The sequence below is a fragment of the Phalangium opilio genome, unplaced genomic scaffold (genome assembly GCF_054372755.1).
Source record: "Phalangium opilio isolate 3A_F unplaced genomic scaffold, DU_Popi_V2 ptg000090l_1, whole genome shotgun sequence".
Lineage (NCBI taxonomy): Eukaryota > Metazoa > Arthropoda > Arachnida > Opiliones > Phalangiidae > Phalangium > Phalangium opilio.
The window spans coordinates 3240488-3263704 of NW_028324195.1; the positions used below are offsets into that span (position 1 = coordinate 3240488).

General features: G+C 36.4%; 2 protein-coding genes across 2 annotated transcripts; one reads left to right on the plus strand and one right to left on the minus strand.

Annotated features, from left to right (window-relative positions):
• The first annotated feature begins 2715 nt into the window (after positions 1-2715).
• LOC149645030 (transcription factor Adf-1-like) lies at positions 2716-3219 on the plus strand. The gene is made up of 2 exons (XM_089850400.1): positions 2716-2869; positions 2978-3219. The coding sequence occupies exons 1-2, from the start codon at positions 2716-2718 to the stop codon at positions 3217-3219; spliced, it is 396 nt and encodes a 131-aa protein (XP_089706526.1).
• Positions 3220-3779: 560 nt separating this feature from the next.
• On the minus strand, positions 3780-4955 carry LOC149645031 (uncharacterized). The gene has a single exon (XM_089850401.1). The coding sequence runs from the start codon at positions 4953-4955 to the stop codon at positions 3780-3782; it is 1176 nt and encodes a 391-aa protein (XP_089706527.1).
• Between the last annotated feature and the right edge of the window lie 18262 nt (positions 4956-23217).

Below are 23217 nucleotides of genomic sequence, written 5' to 3' on the forward strand. Positions count from 1 at the left end.
TGAATACATTTGAAGCGTATAATTTCTTAAAAGGTATTAATCCGAAACTACGACCGATGCCACAGATATCTGTTTCAAATGTCTACAATCTCGTGTTTATCTCGGATAGGATGTGATCCGAATGTGTATCTGAAAAATGCATCTGATCTGAACAGAAAATAGCCCTCAACTGTTTTACTGATAGCTGAAGTCAAGCAAACCTATTTGATCTGTTCGGATCACAAATCAGATAACTATGTTCGGTTTAAACCACTAGTTGTGGAGAAGCTTCTTTCCTCTTGGACCTTATTTACAACTTTCAGACGAAAAGGCCTTCTTGGAATTTGGAAGTAGTTCGACAGTGTGCTGTTTAGAATTTCACCTCACCAAAAGGTTACTACCATCCAAAGAAATCTGGATTTCTAACTCTTCCTTTGAAAAGTACACTTAAAAGGTATACTGGTGGAGTTGATGGGGTGACTGATTGTAACAAGTTGGTGATGGAACGCCTTGGAGCAGAAGCAAAACGTCTAGAACCCCAAGAAATATTTGTATCAATGATTATTGAAGAAATGGTTATAAACCTAAAACTAGTTTATTACAAGCGCATTGATAGAGTGATTGGGTTTAAAAACTTAAAAAAACCACCTGCAGAAACCTCTTCAGATTTGTCAATGGATGACATTGATGAGTGTCTAAGTGAAAGGCCAAGGAGCCTGTAGTCGCAAATCAGCACCTGTGATAAATAGTCTTTCTACATCATACAAAATACCAGTTGCTTATTTTTTTACCAGCCAGACCACTGGGGAAGACTCGCATTGCCTAGTTATAATGGTCATTAAGGATGTTGAAGAATGTGGATTTTCAATTGTGAGAGTGGTCACTGACAATGCGAAGACAAATGTCGCCATGATGCGCCGAATGAGCAGTGGTCCTGTCACGCTTAAAATATGGAATGTTAAGATATTAATTCTTTATATACGTTATTACTATTCTTTATATACGTTATTACTATTCTTTATATACGTTATTACTATTCTTTATATACGTTATTACTATTCTTTATATACGTTATTACTATTCTTTATTTACGTTATTGCTATTCTTTATATACGTTATTACTATTGTTTATATACGTTATTACTATTGTTTATATACGTTATTACCATTGTTTATATACGTTATTACTATAAAAACGTTAAATCTCTTCCTGTTATAATTATTATTAAATTTATGAATTATGTTGGTTCAATTTAGCAACGTTTTAATATTTCCAAATTCTCTCCATCAAAGTGTATTATCATTTTCCTAAGTTGCGGTGAAGAAATCACTTGACGACTCCAATATATAAAAAGACAGAGACAGTTACGAAAAAGAGAGACGTAGTTTGGGAGCGGAACGAATCGTGGCCCAGTACGAGCGAATTATACGTAGGGTCCGTAATCCCTGGGTGCCGGCAGAAGTCAAACTACTGGATCAAAGTCGCGAAGTTTATATTTTTGGTTATTGCTCAAATAAGAGTGGTCATTTAACAATTGAACCTTTGCGTACTTCCATCAAACCAACCTATTCTAGACAGATTCTTTATGCTAACCGTCAAGAGGGAATCGACAGTATAGAGTGAAGAAAAACGGTTACATAACTGGAGGCCCAGCCGAAATCCATTGGAAACGATTCCCGTAATATCATTACTACGGACCTAGACTGTTTCATTATCCCGATCTTCATGAATGATGTAGATCTCAATAGTGATCTTGAGCACGATAACGAGCGCCTGCCTGCATATAAATTTTGTGTGGAATGCGTACCACGTTTGGGACGTTACGCTTCTTGTCCTGAGTGCTTAAGGGTTTATCAAAAACTCGAGCGTAACGCGCGCCAATTGCGAAGAAACCCTCCACCAGATCCAAATATGGACGAACTAGAACATCACAACTAACTATGCATCTGCACTCTGCAGGATATCCCGGTCGTGCCACCTCTAGCAAGAGGAAACCAGGACGATCAAGCCAATTTACTAGCCGTACTGGCCACCCAACTACAAGCCCGACCGTAACAATGGCCCAAATGTAGATCGTCTTCAACATCATCGGCGCGGGACTCAAGAAAGAAATGAAGAAGATGATTACGAGGGAGGTGAAGCTGCCACACCTGCAGCTTGGATACCACAAGTAGAAATACCTAAGTACAATGGCAACGACGACCGATCTCCATCACTGAGTGGATTTCTGGTAAAGGTGAAACGTTTGCGTGTTAGTCGGAACATACCAATGAACATTTTCTTAAAACGATGGATCCCATCTCTGCTGTTTGACTCCGCTGCTGATTGGTGATTTGAAAATGAAGATGATATCACCACCTGGGATTATTTTGAGGAGGCAATTCGAGACGAATTTGGAAACGAGGACGAGGACGACCATATTCACGACATGATTGATGCTCAGAAACAACAACCTCAAGAGCGTACCCAAGATTATATAAATGCGATGCAAGATTTAATGCGCCGATAACTAGTACCTCTAAAGGTCCGTCCAGACTACAGGTAGTTTGCAAGCTTTGCCCGCGCGCTCGCTTTCTAAATTCACGCGCCTTGCACGCGCCCTCTCTACACACGGGTTCTCTAGAGAAAGCAAACGCCACGCCTATAAATGTTTAACCAATGAAAACCCTACGTGTTCAGACAGTCAGCTTCTGCTACTCTAAGCAATCTAGGCGCTGGTCTGGTTGAGGGTTGAAATGGATCGTTTACAAAAAGAAATTAACGAAGAGCAATTAATTGAGAAAGTTAAAAGCTTCCCTGATCTATGGAACAATAAGCTCCAAATATATAGGAATTTAAGAAATAAAGATGCTGCATGGATACGCATATCCGAAAGAATGGGATACACAAGTAAGTTGAGCCTAGGCTTATCACATATGTCAGGCTTTTTCAGCCTTTCAGAGTATAATAATTTTAAATTTAGATACCTAATAATGAAATCTGTATTTTGGAATTTAGTTGAAGAGTTGCGAACGAAATGGAAAGCGTTGCGGGACAAATATGTTCGCGAAAAAAAAATAATTACTTCAACCAAAGTCAGCGGAAGTGGTAGAAGTTGTCGTGAGGTTTGGGAATTGTTTCAACATATGGAGTTTTTAAAAGATACAGTCAAACAAAAAGCGGAAATTGTTTTCTTTTTACAATATGATGATAAATATTATTATTATTATGTGGATTGGAACAGATTTCATAACTTATAAGCAAATCAATATCCATTAACGATTTTTGCATTCGTACTGGGGTACGATGGAAATAAAATTCATATTTCTCAGTAGTATTATAATAATGAATGAATGAATGAAAAGTTTGTTTATTGTGCATAAAAAAACTACTTAAATAGTTCACGAGATTACGCACATTGCGATAAGTATAGTACATAAAATGAAAGTAAATTTACAAATGGTCGGGGTCTAAACGATTAAGATAAAACAGATTGTCATAGGAATATTCTTTAAATTTGACGGAACTTAACGAATTTTTCCAATTTGTTCACAAAATATATCAATTTTTGTGCAGTGATGATTATAAATTTGTTGCATTCGTATAATGGGATTTAAGTGTTTTATAGGTACATAAAATGTGGTAGTTTTTCTTATTGCATGTGGCACTAAGAAGTACAGCCTGCTTAATAAATCATTTATAGAAATTTTGTTGTGGATAAGTTTATGCAAAAATCTAATATCTATAATTTCCATTAAATAATGTAGTCTACGGATGTTCAAGTGATCCAATAGTATTTCGTATTTGTATTCCACGTGTCTTAGGAAAAAGATATGAGCATAAAAAATGAACTTTCTCTGTATGCCTTCGATCCGTTTTCTAAGCAATTTTTATTATTATTTAACGCATCCTGGCAAACGCGATCACCCTCTGATAATTTATCACGCTTGGTGTATTTTCTGACAAGCGCCCTTTGATGTTTAAAAGAAATAAAGTCTAGTAGGACTTGGGTACGCTTGAATTTATTGAAATAGTATTTTTTCCGCTTGATGGCGGTGCGCAATTGAGTGGAGTACCAGTTCGGGAAAGCAAAGGAGTTACCTACAACACGTATTGGAATGGCAGTGCTCATGGCACCTTGAATGTAAGCAGTCAAAGTTTCCACACAATGATTAACATCGCGGGAATCCAGTATTACAGACCAGTCCGAATCACGTAGCTGGGCATAAAGAAGATTGTAATCCCCAAGCTTGAAATTATAGGTAGGTTTCGTCCCTTTCCTATGGTCGCTTAAACAAATAGGGTACGTAACCAAAAATGGCGGATGGAACGTGTCAATGGTAACAAAAGGTTCGTCTAAATTCAAGATTTCTAACTCGTTAATGTTAGCTAAACAGATGTCAAGTACATTACCACTGCAGTTAGGTAGTGCGTTAAATTGGCTTAGATTATAATAATAACAAAGTTCAAAAATATGACTAGCTTTGGCCGCGGTCAAAGAGGTGCAACCCATAGTGCCATTAATTTGCCAATTAATTGCGGGTAGATTAAAATCTCCTAGGAGCAATAAATTGGTGTCCTGGTGAGGCAGTTCTTCAAGGAGGCGCAATCTGTACTGATTATAACGCTCATCATTTGAGGCAGGAGGGAGATAAACAGAACCTATTAACAGAACCTCATCAGAGCCCAATTTAACTTGTATAAAAACACACTCAGCCACGCCCTCCAGATCGTCACGTCTAGTGCTAAAATAAGAATTTTTAACTGCAATAAGGGCACCACCGCCCCGAACATTTTTATAATCATGATCAGGACGATCACCCCTATAAACCGTGTAATTATCCGGAAAATAATTTTTAGTAAAATGTTCTTGGTTTAGCCAAGTTTCAGTTAGACAAATTATATCCACATCAAGTGAAATAGCATTGTTCAAAAATTCATCCGATTTAGTACGTAAACCACGTACGTTTTGGTAGGCAATACTTAAGGCCGTCATTGCAGTTCATTTGTAGAGTCCGATGTATTTTTCTCCAACTCGGAAGAGTGCTTATGTGCTTCACGTGGTACTCCATTAAAGTCAGCAATGATACTATGGACTGGCCAGATGGCAGGGTCGCGCAATTTGTCAAATTCAGATTGGTCGTCACAAGTAACGTAAAAGGATGAGTGGTCCGGATTCGGGTGTTTTGGGCGTAACCGAATACAAACGGCCGATTTAACACCAGCCTCTTCATCTAAGGCTGTCTTCAACTCCGAGGAAGTCAAGTCATGGTCCAATCTGCTGATAAACAGCGCCTTTTTTACGCGAATTCTGCTAGACGCAGCCTTAATCTTGGTATGCATCGCCGAGCCGGACTGTACCGATTTGGGCTCCGTTACCCTCCGGGGAGGTCTATTTTCAGTAGAAATTGGCACGTCTTTCAGCAAAGCTTAAGCATATCAACCACTAGCCCATGGTTGAGCCGATGGGATGCTAGAACAATCGTGTGCCGGTAACTGACGAAAAGACGGGCCTGGGTAAAATGACTTAGCTTGGACATTTACGCCACGGGAAGCAGTTGGCAGATCATCTCGACAAGTAATGAGTTGGGACGTCAAAGAGGCATTTTCAGTTTCAAGTGATTTGACCCGTTCTTCAATCTTGGTTTGTAAGGTAACTACAATAGTTTCCGTAGATTCCAGTTTTTCGAGAATTTTGTCAAGGATGGAGTTCGGGTCACGAGTCAAGCTATTGGTATGGAGCAGCTGGTTCAGGGCATCATGCATCGCATTCATGGTAAGAGCCTGCCACGGACTCGTTAATCATGCTCAAAGAGGAACCACGTCCTAAGCCGCTTGAACGGCTCGATTGCTTAGAAGCCTCTGCATTAGCCGAATGACATTTAGAGCAGGTTGTGGACGTGGTGTACTTCAGATGTGCGCGATTCTTGCAGGGATCAGAACAGCAAGTAGATATTTTCTGCTTACCAAAAAAGGGGGCTTGACAAACCCAACAAAGGTCCTTCGCAGGAGCCATCTACTTTAAGCACAGCAAGGGTAGTCGACTTAAGCCTCGGCTTAACGAACACGGTAAAATTAAGTTTGAAAAAAATAACTGCGCGAGTTTGAAAAGGAAAATTGCACGAGCGATAAAAAAACACGTCTTATCAGCACGAGAACTCAACAATAAAAAAAGAAGAATAATAAGAATATAAAATAAGAATAATAATAAGAATAATAATAAGAATATAAAATAAGAATAATAATAAGAATAATAATAAGAATAATAATAATATTAATAATAATATTAATAATGAAATGAAATGAAATGAAATGAAATAGATTTTTAATGTCTATATAAAAAACTAAACATGTAGTTCACGAGAATATAGACAGACATCATAAATTAACAATACAATATTTACAGAAATTGCTTTTGTAGTTATATACATGAGAGAGAGATTAACAATGTACTAACGAATATTTTTGATCGGTACTGAAAATATATCTATTGTATGGGAATATTTATTATACGTATTCTGAATGCGATTAATTGGATTAAGAACTTTCATAGGTACATAAAATGTCACGGTATGACGGAGAGAATTGGGAATTAAAAAGTTAAGTTTTGCGACTAAGTCGCTTAATTTAATCTTATTATTAATTAATTTAGAAAGAAATTTAATATCAGTTATTTCAAGTAAGTGGGCTAAAGATGGAAGGCCAAGACTAATTAGTAACAATTGATAATCATAAGTGAGATTTCGCAAGAAGAACGTATGGGCGTATAATATAAATTTCCGTTGAACCGAGTCTATTCTTTGTCGTAAATAGGAACTACAGCCACTCCATGCCAATGAACCGTAAACAAGTCGCGATCGTACTAGACTGAGGTAGAGCAGTTTAAAATGTTTTAACGATCTTAGAGACCGACATAGTTTTAAGGACACGCCTAGAGTTCGGCGACAGCGATTAACTGTAATCGTCACTTGCTCGCGAAAAAGCAAGGCACGATCAAAAATAACGCCTAGATCATTTACCTGAAATTTCTGGGGGATAGTTGTATTTGCAATGGTGTATGTATTGCAGATTTCTCTGCCCACTCTCCTCGTGAAGGTTACCTGAGTCGATTTGGTAGGGTTAATTGGCAAGTTATTGGCGTCACACCATGAAGCAATAGAGTGCAAATCACTTTGGAGTTCAGTGCAATCTTCGCGAGAGTTAATAGATTTACAGATTTTATGGTCATCCGCGAACGCGATTAGCATGGAGGATTTAACTGAATATTGTAGATCGTATATATATATGTTGAACAATAAAGGGCCCAAGGATGAACCCTGTGGTACACCGCATGTTATAGGGTAAGTAAAAGAGCTTAAGGCACCATTACATTTAATCATGTTTGTACGATCACTTAAGTATGAGCGAAACCACCCAATAAGTTCACTGCCTACCCCCAAGATTCGCATCTTATCTAGCAGATAAGGATGCGAAACACGGTCGAAAGCCTTAGCCAGGTCGAGATAGATGACGTCGACCTGGCCACGATTTTCCACCAATGGGGCCACGTAATTCATGAACACAGCATGATTCGTGTCCACACTCCTACCCGGCACAAAGCCATGTTGACTTTCAAAAGGAAATGCACTAAACCACTCTTGCAGTTTAGCATGTACGAGCATGTCAAATAATTTAGCAAGGGTGCATAAAAGGGAAATTGGACGATAATTTTTAACGTCGCATGCAGAGCCCGATTTATAAATGGGGGAAACCACCGCTTGTTTCCAAATAGTGGGAAAGACCTGTTTACTTATCGATAAGTTATAGATATGAGCAAGTATTGGTAGTAAAATGTCGCCGCAACCCTTAATAATAAAAGCCGGTATCCTATCTGTTCCTGTAGACAACTTATTGGGCAGCTTTAAGATTGCTTTGTAGATGTCATTTTGCGTGAAAGTAATTGAGGACAACGGGTGATGTTCAGTATTGGACGAATCATAAGTGTAACGATCATGGGAAGGCGTGCTATCAATTGAAATACGTGAGAAATGATCGCCGAAATTAGTGGCAAGTATGTCTGTGTCAGTAATCATTTCGTTATTAATCTTGAGGGAGATAAGATGCGTCTTATTCTTAATGTTCCCATTAACGAAACTCCAAAATTTCTTAGGGTAATATTAATAATAATAATAATATTGATGTCGACCAGTACTAATTGAATTTATTTAATTTAGCACCACAAGTAACATGACTGTAGCTGGAAAGACAGCAAATTTAAGCGAAACGACGGAGCCAAAACAAGCCCCTTTAAATCAACCTTCTACATTGTTTGTTATTGAAACCGATATAGGAGATCAAAACAAAACCAATTTAAGAACTGACAGTCACCAAACCACGGCACTACGGGACACAAGGGTCTTCGCGTGGGACATATCAATATACAAAGCCTAATCCCGCACCTTCCGGACTTGATTAACATCATCATTACTCATAACTTTGACATCATTGGGGTCACAGAAACCTGGCTCAACCAAAATATCCCTTACGCAGTGATCAACATCGCTAATTACAGTCTCCTCCGAAAGGACAGAGTAAACCAACGAGGCGGAGGAGTATGCGTTTACTATAAATCCAATTTACCACTTTGTGGGAATGCCATTCCGGACCCCCAAAATGACCTGCCATCAGAGTATATATGGTGTACACTGAACGAACCCAAGTCAAAGCCGTTGGAAATCGTCGTCTGCTACTACCCACCTGATCCAATGAGCAAGGAATTTTTAAAAGTTTCATGGCGGACCTTGTCACCGTTAACGGTCCAAAGTTGTGGACATTCCGGAGGATGTTGCCATTCTATGCACCACAGGTAACAGTTCAGTCAAGGAGGACCATTACAAGAGACTTGGAAGGGTATGTAGCGAAGATCAAAGAGAAAATCCAGACTGTTGTTCATACTTTGCCGGCAAAGTACTGAGGATTAGAGTTCCGTTTTATTGAAGAAACATGGACTATATTCTATCCAAAATCATAATGTTAAACTCTATGTAGCTTAACATTATGAGGTGGATAAATATTTGCGAGTTAGACCCAAGGTTTCGCGACCAAGGTGGTAAACCTTTTTTAAAACCTAACAATACAGCACTAGCAAAGGCTGAAAAGGTATAGTATCTCATTTCGCGTAGTGTAAAGTTAAGTTGACCTTTTTGTATAGGTTTTAAAAAAATTCTTTTTAAACCACGCCCTAGCATCACGCGCCAGCACGTGCGACATTTCATTAAAGTTTCAATTCAAATCTCGCGCTTAGTTTCACCATTTTGATTCTCTAATTAAGTTCACGTGATTTTTCAAAACCTTCTGGGCCTAATTTTGTCTTTCTAAGCCTAAGGTGAAATGATCACATTGTTATAGATGGAGAATTTTTAATATATTCCTGTAATTATCAGCTACTCAAACCAACGTGGTTTCAATGAATATTTAGCATAAATCTTTTCTATAATTTAATGTAAATAATCATGAGTGAATAATATGTTAGCTCCCCATAAGATACTCAGGCTCCATAGGCGTAATGCATCCAGCGATTTCTTCTCATTTCGCCCGCGCAGGAAAAAAATCCCGTCGTCGGTTGCTTTTTCACCAAGGGAGTGTTTTAGTCGTGAATCTTTATGTTTTTACATTTTAACATTAAATCATGGCGTTTGTGTCAGTACTGAGACAAAAAAATGCAGGAACTCAATGCAATTTACCGATATTGATAAAGAATTCTAAAGATAAGAGTTGTTATTTTGACTTGAAACCAGAAAATTATTCAACTGAGCTAAATCCAATCCACTTAACTGTTTTCTTAACCGAGGCTACTGATCGAAATATTCGGCTGCTTAAATAGCTCCGATATCATTGGCTAGCTTCCACTACACGCGCTTCGGGGGAAAAATAAGATTTTCGTTCACGTGGCGGCCACAGCGCGTCGCATATAATTGGTAGGGGAGAAAACGCTGGAGTATAAAATGAATTGCCTGAGTAACTTATAGGGAGCTAGCATACTATTAACTCATGAAATAATATTCTAGAGGGCCGGTAGGCCCTTCTAGATAAGATCCCACACCCTCCGGTAATGTTAAATGAAAATTCACAGATTTTCGCCGATTTTCCCATAGGAATAACATGGGGTTTTTGGTGCTCCTGTACATCGAATCATTTAAAAACTATAGCGAAGTTACGTTTCGGAATACTTTCAAATTAACAAGTAACTATTCAAGGTGTGCCTTTTTCAAGTTTCATCAAAATTAATTAAGTCTAAGTATGTTAATTTAATTAAAAATGTAAGTACCTCAAAAGATTATTCTACAGCAGACGACGCTAATTGTTCATTACTCTACAGTAGACGACGCTAATTTGCCATTTCACCGCCTTGAAACTTTAACTTGATATTTTTCAATAAATATAACACTATATTTATTAAAAATTTCTCTGGCGGGTCTATTTTTCGTTTAATTATGTGTCTCGGTTGAAATTTTATACTTAAGATACCTTTTTAATTTATATTTTAGATGCTAGTTTCGACCAAGGCTTAAGTTGCCTTACTTAGGCCATGGATTTATAATAGAAGCTTACGCTTCATGGATATTTCACTGTAGCCTTCAGTAAGGCATAAGGATAGATGGATCAGTGTTGGAAATAAGTATTTTTTTAAAACTGGACCTGTGGCCTAGGTATTTTTATTAAAACAACTGGCCACGGTGCCACTCACTGTAAACGTACAAGGGCAGTGAACGCAATGTCATGGATAATTGTAATCGTAGAGTGGACTGTAAAAGATACGGATTTGATAGTTTAAAAATCGTGGCAGGATGTTCGTTTTGAAGTTGACTATTAAGCTCGGGTTCTAAAACGAATTGTGAGCCGTATCTTATAAGAATTATTAGAAGTGTAGAACCATTTTTAACCTCGTCCTAGAAATGAAAAATTTCGCATTTCAGGCAAAAAATTGTTTTATAATAGATTAATACAAATGCAGACTGAAGGAACAGATATTATATAAAAAAGGACTTGGTTAGCCCAAGCCTGAAAAACAAAACGATAAGAGTTTTTTCCAGTTGACTGAAGCGCGGATATTTAATTTTTCTATATAATTTTAAAGACAATCCGTATTTTACTACTCTTTAGAATTTAATTCAATCTCCTGATTTTACTGGTAATGGATTTATTTCCTATAAATTAATTGAAATAAAAAATTACGTATCTCAGATTTTTCAACAATTCCATTTTCGTAAAATTTTATCCTGAAAAATCTGAGATACGTAATTTTTTATTTCAATTAATTTATAGGAAATAAATCCATTACCAGTAAAATCAGGAGATTGAATTAAATTCTAAAGAGTAGTAAAATACGGATTGTCTTTAAAATTATATAGAAAAATTAAATATCCGCGCTTCAGTCAACTGGAAAAAACTCTTATCGTTTTGTTTTTCAGGCTTGGGCTAACCAAGTCCTTTTTTATATAATAAATAATTGTACTTTCCAACCATTCCAAATTTAAGTTACGATTTAGTGAAATACTATATAATTATTGTTTAAAAAAGTCGACTGAGCTTGACAATTCCAGAACCAATTTTTTCCGAAATAACGTTTTTCCTAAAAAAGGACAGACATTATACAAAAACGAGTTTTGCTTCGAGGTCCTTCAAAACTGCATTTATACACAATCCTTGGTGACACTATTTCAAACCCAAAAATAGCCAGAAATTAGAAATTATTATTTCTTTAGAAATTTGAAATTAAGTTTAATCGATATAAGAAATTTGGTTTTAATTGCGTAGTTCAAACATTTGTTATGATTTGAAATTTTAAAACAAAAACGGGTATAAAAGCGGAGTTTTGGAACAAAGATAACCATCTTGTTTCGAAAATCAAATTATATTTTCGATTAAATCTTTAAATTAATAACGAAAATCCCTTAAATTACCACTTTAAACCTGATATTAGCACTTTAAACCTATCCCTTTACAACAAACTGAAAAGAAATTCACGGTTTCCAAAATAACTACAATGAAAGAGGAAATAGCCCATCAAATTTGACAGCGAACTTTCTAGAACTATCCTATACCACAGTATCAATAGTGCAAAATGAAATACCTAGCAACGAAAACTTTTTCCAAGAAACCAGAGAAATTCTACGATTATTTAGACCACCAAGCACCAAGACCTTGAGTCACTATCATGGTACCTGGTCCGAAAAACTTCTAGGACATTTTTTTTAACCCTTAAACTGACCAATCCGTATTTGGTCCCAAAACAAAAAGTTTTGCCTATTCGCCGTTACCATGAATCCGCCCGGCTACGTCATAAATATGGTCCACTATTCGCCAAACCGAAGTCAATCAACAAACGTGATTATCCCAGAAATCCTTGCGAGAAACTAGAAGTTATATATACGAAGTCCCTCCTGTCCCATCGTCAGTCGATACCTGAACTGTCTAAACGAGACCCTGTCGGCTCACCCTAAAGAAATCCTAAGTCGTACGGAGATTATTTTAAATCGAACCCTTTATTTTTATTCGATACTTTTATTTTTATTCATTTGATACCTTTATTTTTCATCAATATTTTAACCCCCAGAAGAAGAGAGCGCGCGAATTATTAAATCGCGAGAGAAAAGAAAAAAAAACATAATTAACCCTTAAATCGCGAAAGAGGAAGAAAAAAGATCCTGAACCCCTAAGATGAATCTGGAAGAGGAGCTACTTGCGTAAGAAATTGAAAAACTTGAAACTATTGATAAACTGGCTTGAAACTATGTTTGACGAATTGATTCATTTCAAAAAATTCTAACTTTCTATTTTTGAACATTATTATTTTAGTGCATAACTGCACGATTTTAACCGAAACACCCCTAAAATTTAAATTTGAAACTTAAAGGAGACATTCCATAGAGGTTATAAAGTCAAACCTTCCTTAGATATAAGTTGATTTTTTTGTTTAATTTCTTTATTTTGACCCCCATAAAAGTGTGTGAAAATTTATAACCAAGATTGAATATTATGTTGAATATTAAAATTTGGATTAGAATCTATTTTGACTCTCACTTGACACATACCAACGAACGCGGTCACTTTTGATTCAGAAATTTTATAAGCCCCTCGTTTCCGCTAAAAAGGCCTTAACTCCCCACAACTGACTGCATTCTAACATCTAGTCTAGCGTTTGCGAGGATGAATCATTAGTGAAAAAAGAGATTGGTGTTTGCCTTATACTTTAACCCCTCTAATAAGAATCGAACACCCCACCTTAACCCCATAAAATCTTAAAGAGCATAAAGAAAAGGCTTATATGGCAACTTATTATGATTATTCGATATATACTTTGTTCCAGTATTGGTTATCAGCAGTGGCTTTCAGCACAAGCAAAACTAGGTCTCTATGTAACGACGAACATATATTTTGTTTCATTATACAGAATATCGCGATTTAAAATCCTAAATGTCAGTATTGCTTTCTTCTGTTGGCAGTACGCAAAAACCTACGTCCCATAGAGACCTAGCATTGCTCGTACTGACCACCGAAGCTGGAACAGTGTATATATCGTATCAGCTGCCGTCGGAGATAAGGAGTAGAGTGAGGGGTCGGACGTTGTGAGAGAGAGGTGCTTAGTTGGGCGGGAAATTCGCGAATGATAGATAGGCAGTTTAAAACGGGTAGCGCTACAATTATAAAATACGTCGCGTTTTTAGCATTAGAAGGTTTACAAAATAATTTTAGGAATTGAACTCGTCGGAAAGTCTGAAATATAATAAAAACTAAACACATTTTTAAAGTAAGAGATATTTGATTTGTAAACCAAAAGAAATTAATACCGTAGTCTCAGGAGAGTGTATCAGGGAAACCTCTGTAACTAAGCAAGTTTATGATATTACCATCTCTGTAAGTGTTCGAATTAAATAAATATATATTTATATTGTAAGTTAATTAAATTAACTTGCAAGTGCTTCTAGACAGACACATTTTTGAGGTTAACTATACCTGTACATTTATTTTGGGAATTTAGGTTTTGGGAAATTTGGGATTAGATAAGCTAAAGTCTAAAAACTTAATTTTTCTCTTTAAGCGCGTTACAATTTTGGACAAACAAAAACGATAATTTGATGTTTAATTTTAGTATTGGCATTCGCAATAAAATCTTTCTATTAACGTTTGATTACTCAAATAATCCTAATAATAAATTTTACGAAGCACAAGCACTTTCTAAGACTCTTTTCACTTTTCAGTAACAAATTTTGACAATGAAAAATTATCATTTCAAGTTTAAATTTGCCTAAAAACGATAATGATAATATATTTAATTAACTCTCAATTGGGTTCTTTTCAGTTACATATTTGCCAAAGACAAAATATCGTTTCAAGTTTAAATTTACCTATAAACGTTAACAGGAGCAGATGACAAAGGAGTCTCGGACGCTAGCTTCCATAATGTAGAGGGCAATGGGATCCGCGAACGTCACGGATATTAACCAAAATCATTACGCCAGTGCCACCTCTCGTAGGAAACTTGAGCTTTATTTTCCAACCAATAGCGTGGCTGCAAAGTCTCGAAAGGAGATCTGGGAAATCGCGTCTGGAGCCTCTCTTTAAAAATACGTATCGTCTGCTTAATATTAGCCTAGGCTTAACGAGTATTAGAGTTAAAAAATGGATTTCAACGACTTTTTAATCTTTTTTTAGACTAAAATTGATAATGAAAAGCCCAGCGAGTAACGTATGTACACTATTAAAAAACTAAAATGTGTTTCAGTGCCAAATGTTTCTAAATTTCTTCTTGAATTAAATGATAGCTACAAGAGGTTGGGAAAAGAAATCACTCACGATCTTTTAAAACCCAAAAAGTAAGAGACAGTGATTTCGTTTCCAACCTCTTGTAGCAGTCAATTAATTCCTACCTTTAAGGTCGCAAAATGTAGTCTTATCTTTTATCTTAATACCAACGATTACAGCTGTTTGAATAAAGTAATTATATTGTGTATATTAATGTCGCGATCGGGTAAGACGAACCTCAGTAGCCACCGTTAGTCCGTTATTACAAATAAAATTCCCAGCAGACTTTGGTGCCAGATATAATCCACCAAAAGCATCGTCTGCTATAATGTCTGATAGCGCCTCTATGGCAAACGATACCGCTACAGTTGTGACGTACGCGGGTCCCATTGCCCTCTATATTGTGGAAGCTAGCGTCCGAGACTCCTTTGTCATCTGCTCCTGATGTTAATGATAATTTATTTAATAAACTATTAATTTTAACTAATAAGAGTAATCAATTACTAATCATCACTTATGATCACTAACTTCAAGAAAAAAAGTTCAATATTATTTTTATAAACGTAATCAAAATAAGCATTGTTAACATGATAATTCAAAACCTAATACTACAACTTCACATTAAGTAATGAGTTTAGAAATAAATGTACATGTTTCTCTCACCAGAAGGAAAACCATTATCTAGAAATCAAGAAACAATATCAATATCATCATCCCATTCGTAAACGCAACAGTTATGAACCAAATTTCAAAATTTGCAAAAAATTATCTTCGAAATCACTTCCTTGCAGATTGCAGACGCTTTTCTATGCCTAGCAGCCTACCGGCGTTTCCCTATTGTAGCGTCATCTACGTACAATACTATTTTAGCAATTTGGAAGAAATAATTATTCATTGTTAACTATCTATTAAATTTAGTTTTTTAATTGTAAATATTATGTATGAGCAAAACAGTTTAAAATTACTTTGGCATATGTATTAAAATTAGGCCGACATGATGGCGCTAAATAGAGCCTAGATCTGACTTAGATAACCAGCCTTCATTCCGACTCTCAGAGTATTCCACCCCCATTTTTGCTTATAACTACTCCCCCAGTTCAAAGAATTCGATTTACATGTATAAGCGCGACTTTTGAAGAAAATTCGAAGGAACCGAAAATTAACATTAAGTTTTATGGGAGGAGGTAGGTATTTTTGCCAGATCCTTCCTTTGACCTCTTGATTCAAATGACCTTAAATTGTAGTGAGACGTGTGTTTCAATGCGTTTTATTATACTAAGAAAGATTAAAGCTTTTTTTGTGTAAAAATTATTTCCAAGGCCAAACTGATGATATCTTCGGATCTACTGATCCAAATGTCCTGAAATTTTACCCTGAGGTGTGTTATAATATAATAGAATAGATTGTGACACACCTCAGGGTAAAATTTCTAAGTTTTATCTGGATTAATGTTGTTGTTGCAGCTTATATGGGGGGCCTCTTTTTCCTATTATCTGAAACGTAAATGGGTGTCTTTCTCAAGGATCCCAAGCCTTATATGGGTGTCTTTGTCAAGGGTCCCAAGCCTTATATGGGTGTCTTTGTCAAGGATCCCAAGCCTTATATGGGTGTCTTTGTCAAGGATCCCAAGCCTTATATGGGTGTCTTTGTCAAGGATCCCAAGCCTTATATGGGTGTCTCTCTCAAGGATCACAATCCTAATTGGGTTTCTTTTTCTGGGTTCTCAAGCCCACTGTTGATCTTGACAGTTGTAGGTAGCTCAATCTGGACATTGTAGATCAAGTAGTTCTATTTGGGCTACCATAGTACCGTTCAACTTGTAAGCATATATGTGGACTTCATTTTGTAGGATCCTAAACCTAATATGGGTGTCTTTCTCAAGGATCCCAAGCCTTATATGGGTCTCTTACTCTAGGTTCCCAAGCCTAATAGGGGTATCTTTTTCTGGGATCCCAAGCCCACTGTTGATCTTGTCAGTTGTAGGTAGCTCAATCTGGACATTGTAGATCAAGTACTTCGATTTGAACCCATATCATTCAAACATTTTATTTTTATTCGAGATTCTACAAATATTGTTTAGCAGTTAACACTATCCTTCGCCTACAAAATGTAGAACTTCCAAACGTTTTATTAATTAAAGAAAGTCTGCGAAATACTTATTCGCGAAATAATTATTCGCGTCATTGGACCTCATGTGATAATGAACTTCGTGAAACATTTAACTGTGAGTCTTATCACACAGACACTCGGCTAACCTGCAAATCTGCAGGGCCTTGAATATATAATGCGTAGCTATGTCGTTTTCATCACTATAATTTTTCCTTACGGTTTTGTTAGTTTTATATACCATAAACATACACATATGAAGAGCTAAGTTCAGAACTCTTAAGTACTAGTATGGACAATGAAATGCGTATCCTCCGTAATAAAAGGCACGAAATTTACATCCCTCCTCATTGCGAGGATGGCAACTCCCTAACTAGCAAATATTTGGGGTTGGCATTCCGTACATTTTGTGCGATGTGAGGTGTACGTTAAATTCGTGGATACTATCCCCAGTGAATTCTTTCAATTTGAATTGATGAACCTTGTTATTTATGATACATGAAAACTGTCTAGCAAACATATCAATTAATGACCCTGCGGGTAGTTGCACTGTAGAAGTTAGTAATCTGTACATCGCTAAGTGTTTCAAACCAAAATTTATATTAGGGCCATTAACGTATTGCAATATATAGCCTTCACCATCGGCTACATTATAGACTTCATTCGGTGTGGGGTTAAGTAGTAAATCCCCCGTTTCGGGATCTGTAGTCTTTTCGGATTTCCCTTAATCTTTATCCCATCCGATAGCAGCAAATTTTTCTATTCGTCTTAAGTTGTTTCGTCTAACGACGGCTTCTAAAGTAATGCGTGAATTCATTCTACCGTCCTCACTACAGCAGATAGGACAGGAAGGCGTGTCCGTCGTATTGTCAGTTTCGTAAAACGCTATTGATTCGTTCCTGTTGGTTTAAAAATTAACCGGATACTCTGATTATAAGTCTGGGTAGAAATGCACATGCAAGGGTTAACTATATTGTTAAGAGTATACTTATAATTTGACTGAGTCCATTTCTAAGTGATGACACGTGGATATCGTTAGCTGGGGTGAAAAGCTTGAAGAGTCGTAAAATGACTTATCTTTTAAACTACCGCGTCTTTTATAGGATCTTAACGCGAGACGATCGGATTCTAATCAGGCCAACATGACGTTCTTTAAGACGACTTATCGCGATGTTCTGCCATGTAGGGTCAACATGGCGTTAAAAACCCCAAGCCATGACAAGGCTAAGCGATGCGTTCAATTTTCAACTTCAATATCGGAGTTAATATGTCCTCGTATTTACATTTTATTTGCATTCTAAAACATTGTAGGTTGCGAAATTCCTGGTTTCTCCTGTCCTCATGAGGAATCAGGTGCACTGTCGTATCCGAAAACTGCACTCTCTTTTTACCACCCACTTTCATACTTCCCGCCTACTTCGTTTAAAATACACTGTGGCATCTAGTTTTAAGCCTAACTCCCCGCACACGTGACATGGATTTCAAATGTCATAATCCATATCAGTGAGACCATGCATTTAATATTTCCTTCGAAAAATAAGATAGGCCACGCCAACGGGAGTAGATAACCTTATCTCAAGTGTTTGACATGAGATTACACGCCATCATGAGGTTTCACGCCAATTTTCCCCGCCAGCCCAAGCCAAGTCCGCCATCATGAGATTTCACGTCAATTGGGGGTGAGAAATGGGTTTTCTGGGGCGCAACATGTTGCAATCGGGTTTCTTTTGGGGGTAGAATTTTTTCGATTTTAGTAAACTCACCTTCCTGATGGAGATTCGAACGAAGATTTTCTGCGTGACGATCCAACGCTTTACCACTAGACCACGGTGGCACGCAGACCACTTCGAAATCAAATAAACTAATACACTATCTTGGAACTTTCGGTTGAAAAGAATTCGTTCCAACAGGATTCGATTGAATGGGAAAATATTCCCTTTTAATAGAAAACCGCCATTGGGCTAGATTTTAAAATGCTGGCTAGAAATTTTCGGACGAATGGGATTTGTTCCAATGGTATTCGGTTGAATGGGTAGACTCCTTTCTGCTATAGAGATATCGCCAGTAGCCCTAATTCTCTGTTGTCGTGAAAAAATATATTTTTTAAACGATCATTCCATTTTCGATTTTTCAGTTCTCGCAATGATAACTTATATGTTCATTCCATTGTTCATGTCTGCGATCGGTTTACAAACTATACTTTTCCGCGAAACGTAAACGTTGACAGAGTTCTGTGAACGCGAAGACGGGTTTATTGAAATAGTCCTGATTGACAAAATGGTATTTGTGGCATTCTTGTCCTTTCATAATATAATGTTCGGGACAATACCAGAATGTGGTCATTTTTGGCAATAAAAATTAGCATAAATTTTAACGCCGCATTTTCTAGCGAATCGCGGAGTAATTTGGCGTAAATACGATTGAATTTTTAAAAAAATATTTACGATATAATCGATTAAACGATTATAAAAATAAAGGATTTGAAAAAAAAACTGATTAAAGCTAATGGGTATCTTCCCATTGCGCAGAATTCCATTAGACCGAATCCCGCCAATGTTTTTAATGAATTTAGACCAACGGCGGGTTTGGTATTTAAAATTGAAACAACTCTATGCGACCCCAAAAATGCTATGTAGTTTTAATTTCTATAAATGTCGTTCTTTAATGAAGGCGTTTTAAATACATTTTTACTGACTTGGAAACGCCACTATTTGGTTAAGCTAGGTTAGTAATATTTTATACATCACTTAACAATGTTACGCTTTTTCCAAAATATTGATGTTTATCTTCATTGACTTCTCAAATAATATGCCTTTTCCAAAAAATTACTGTTAGGTTAGGTTTGATTAGGAGAATGTCTCTTCCTCTTTGGAGCGGTTATGCACTTCAATTATATTAAAACGGCTTAAAGTATTTCCATGATGAATATAACATAAAACGCCACTATTTGGTTAAGCTAGGTTAGTAATATTTTATAAATCACTTGACAATGTTACGCCTTTTCCAAAATATTGATGTTTATCTTCATTCACTTCTCAAATAATATGCCTTTTCCAAAAAACTACTGTTAAGTTTGGTTTGGTTAGGAGGACGTCTCTTACTCTTTTGAGAGGTTATACACTTCAAGTATATTAAAACGGCTGGCTTAAAGTATTTTCATGATGAATATAACATTAATAAATAAATATATATTAGCAAAAAACAAATATATATTAGCAAAAAATAAATATATATTAGCAATTGGTTTTATTATGCCATATTTTGCTGATTTATTACTATTAGGTTCTTACAATCCTTAGTTTTAAAGTAATTATTTAGAAAATGTTTGGATCTAGTGTTCATTTTACGTAAGCCTTAAATTGTTTTCAGTTAATTTAATTTTTGCCAGCAAAGATAAAATCTTTGCGTTCCAGGGATTTTATTTATTTAAATTCTATCGGGAAAAACCCGAAGTGCGGGTTTTTCGGTCGAATGGGATTGGGTACGGTTGATTGGGATTCGGCGCAATGGAAGTGAAGCTTAATAATGTCCATTTTATGATCTGAAGAGAAATATCTATATAAACGCCGTATATTAAGAACAAGGTATATTTGAAGAAATTTTATGGCACTTTATACCTTCCTAATGTCAAACGTTTCTTATCTTAACTATTTGATTAATTAAGTTTCGCATTTACTGATGCACTTAAATATTAAGAAAAAAATTCGAAATTAAAAATTGTCTTCGATTGACCTCTTCAGTATCTATTTGGAGGGGAATTTACTTCTCGAGTAGATAAACACAAAATTAAGTGGACAAACAACAATGGTCAGATCAATTCGTTTCGCAGGCCTAAAGACTACAAAACAAAAACCAAAAAGAGCCAACCGAACCAATTATTCATGTTTTTGACGTCCAACCAAACCTGAGCCTTTCCGCAATTTGCGAGCCTATTTATCTCAGATTTCGCATCCTCCTCCCCTCATAATCCTTGCTAGCGCGATAGTTGCTCTAGTATATATAAGGCTTGGGTTTGGCCTCAAGAAAGCATCGCTTTAATCTCGACTTTAAATAGTACAAATAGTAGTTTCTTGATTATCTGACGTATACAGTTGTAGTGAAATACTTCATTCAAAATGTAAGTATTATTTCTTTTGATATAATAATATTCGTATGTATTTTGTTACAAAATTTTGCGGTAAATAACTTAGGGCCTGTATCGTGAGTTTTCCGTCGACCTTGAAGCAGCTCCATTGCCCTCACTGTGACGGTCCGCAAAAAGATGTACCTGCCCTTGGACAACTAAATTATATATGTACTACTGTTTTAGGAGGTGGGTTTCAGTACAATCTAAAAACATTGTCGGATTTTCCACCCATAGGGAACGTCGGTATTTGTTTGACGCGCAACTTTTGTACTCTTTGCAATGATTTTAACAGGGTTGGCAAAAATTTAGTTTTTAGAAAAAAAAGTTGTGTTTTTTACTGTTTACACGATTTGTTGTTCTAAACTGTTTTATAAACAAGTAGAAAAAACAGGAAAAAATAACACAAAAAACCTAGTTTTAAACGTGTTTAAAATCACTCTTTCAGATCTAACAGTCTATATATTATATATCGCGGCTCTCCATTTAAGCCACTACTCCCAAGGCGCCTACTTTCACTACGTATTTATTAAAAAAGGTCTTGGGGTGCGATTCACGTGCACAGTGATAAATTTTTTGTATCACGCGTTATGATTTTTCAGCGTTACGCTTGTAACGCAAATCTCATAACGCAAATTTTAAATATCACTCTGAAATGCGATTCATCGGCATTTGCGCTATCTAGCGGGGATAACTTAAAGCGTTAACAAAGAAAATAATCTTTGGCGCCAAAAAATTGGAATTTTATCGTCTTCTCGCGTAAATTTCAAGAAATATTGAGGGAATAACGACATTTAAAATGTCAAAAATACCTAGAAAACGTGGGAAAAAGGTTTATGAAGAGCAACTGAATATGTTGCTAAGTTTTAGGGAAGAAAATAAAGACGTAAGAGGATCGAGCTTTTAAATTCACGAAGATTAATTATGATTTAAAATGAGATCAGCTACTTGTCGCAACGCGAGTGGCTAAAAGTGCGCCTCTTTTTAGGGTAAAAAGGAACTAAAATAGCAATATTGGTGAAAGTGTTGCAATAAATGAGCTAATTAGCATTAATTTGGAAAAGGTAGCGAGTCATTAAGGGGTAAAAACATATCCAATTTAGTAATACATTGGAAAGGGGGAAATTTATTCAGTTGATAAAACTTGAACAAAAACAAAGACCAGTGCACACTGCAGAAGTGGAAAGAAAGTAAGCTATTGATCAATACTAATATTACATGCAGAAAAAAACTTTCAAGGACACACCTTCATGCTGTATAATATTCCTAACGCCACGAGACACCACTAGAGGCTGCCCAAGCTCACCGCGTGTGAGAGGCTAGCCAACTCTAGCGGTGTCTCTAGGCGTGAGAATAATTATCCAGTGTGGGGGCTTGCCCCTGGTAGTTTGAATTTTCATATTACAATTATTATTCAATACTATAATAAATAGCTTGTTATAATAAAATAGCAACATTTTAAATCGATTATAAGTATTGAACTTACACTTCAACAAAAGCAGAAAACAAATGCTTACTTTACTATCGATTGAAATAATTGTTGGCCTTGCCCCAGTAAGACTCTCGCAGAGGCGGCAGAGCCTCAATTAAACTATGGTCAGTGGTAGTTAACCGAAAATATTTTTTCCGGCAGTTCAAACGCTTGGGTATAAACTCTTTCTCTATTTAAATTTGTTCTTTCCTCAATTTAATCAGCGCGAAATAAATGAACAAGCATCACGGGGGAAGCCATTTTGAATTTTTGCCGGTAAAACATCGGGAAAACTTTTTATAACGTTCGTGATAAACCTATAACACTAGCAAACGGATGGCGATACGATATCACCGACATTTGGCGTTATCATAACGCGTGATATCGTAACGCCGACACGTGAATCGCATTTTTTAAAATTTAACGCAAAGTGATATCATAACGCAAGTTTTCTTGCGTTAAAGCCATAACGCATGCCTGCTGAATCGCACCCTTGGTTTGGACCAAGACAGAAAAAACAAATCATGAGATTGACGTTTATCAATTGATTGAAGTTCCGATATCGAAATTTTTCCTTATTTATTTTAGTTTAATCCTTATTCATCATTTAATTCAATCAACTGATTTAACCGCTAATCGATTAATTCCCTCCAAGTTAATTGAAGAAATGACATATCATATGAAAAACATTAACATGTACAAAAATGGGCCTCGCCTCGTGCCCTTTCCGCCGTAAAACCTGAGATCCCATGTAGAGCCAAGTCTGCCTTTTTG

Excerpts from the sequence above, each read along its gene's own strand:
- LOC149645030 (XM_089850400.1), top strand. The coding sequence starts at position 2,716 with ATGGATCGTTTACAAAAAGAAATTAACGAAGAGCAATTAATTGAGAAA. Across the intron at positions 2,870-2,977 it reads CGAAAGAATGGGATACACAA|TTGAAGAGTTGCGAACGAAA; the intron begins GTAAGTTGAGCC and ends TTTGGAATTTAG.
- LOC149645031 (XM_089850401.1), bottom strand. The coding sequence starts at position 4,955 with ATGACGGCCTTAAGTATTGCCTACCAAAACGTACGTGGTTTACGTACT.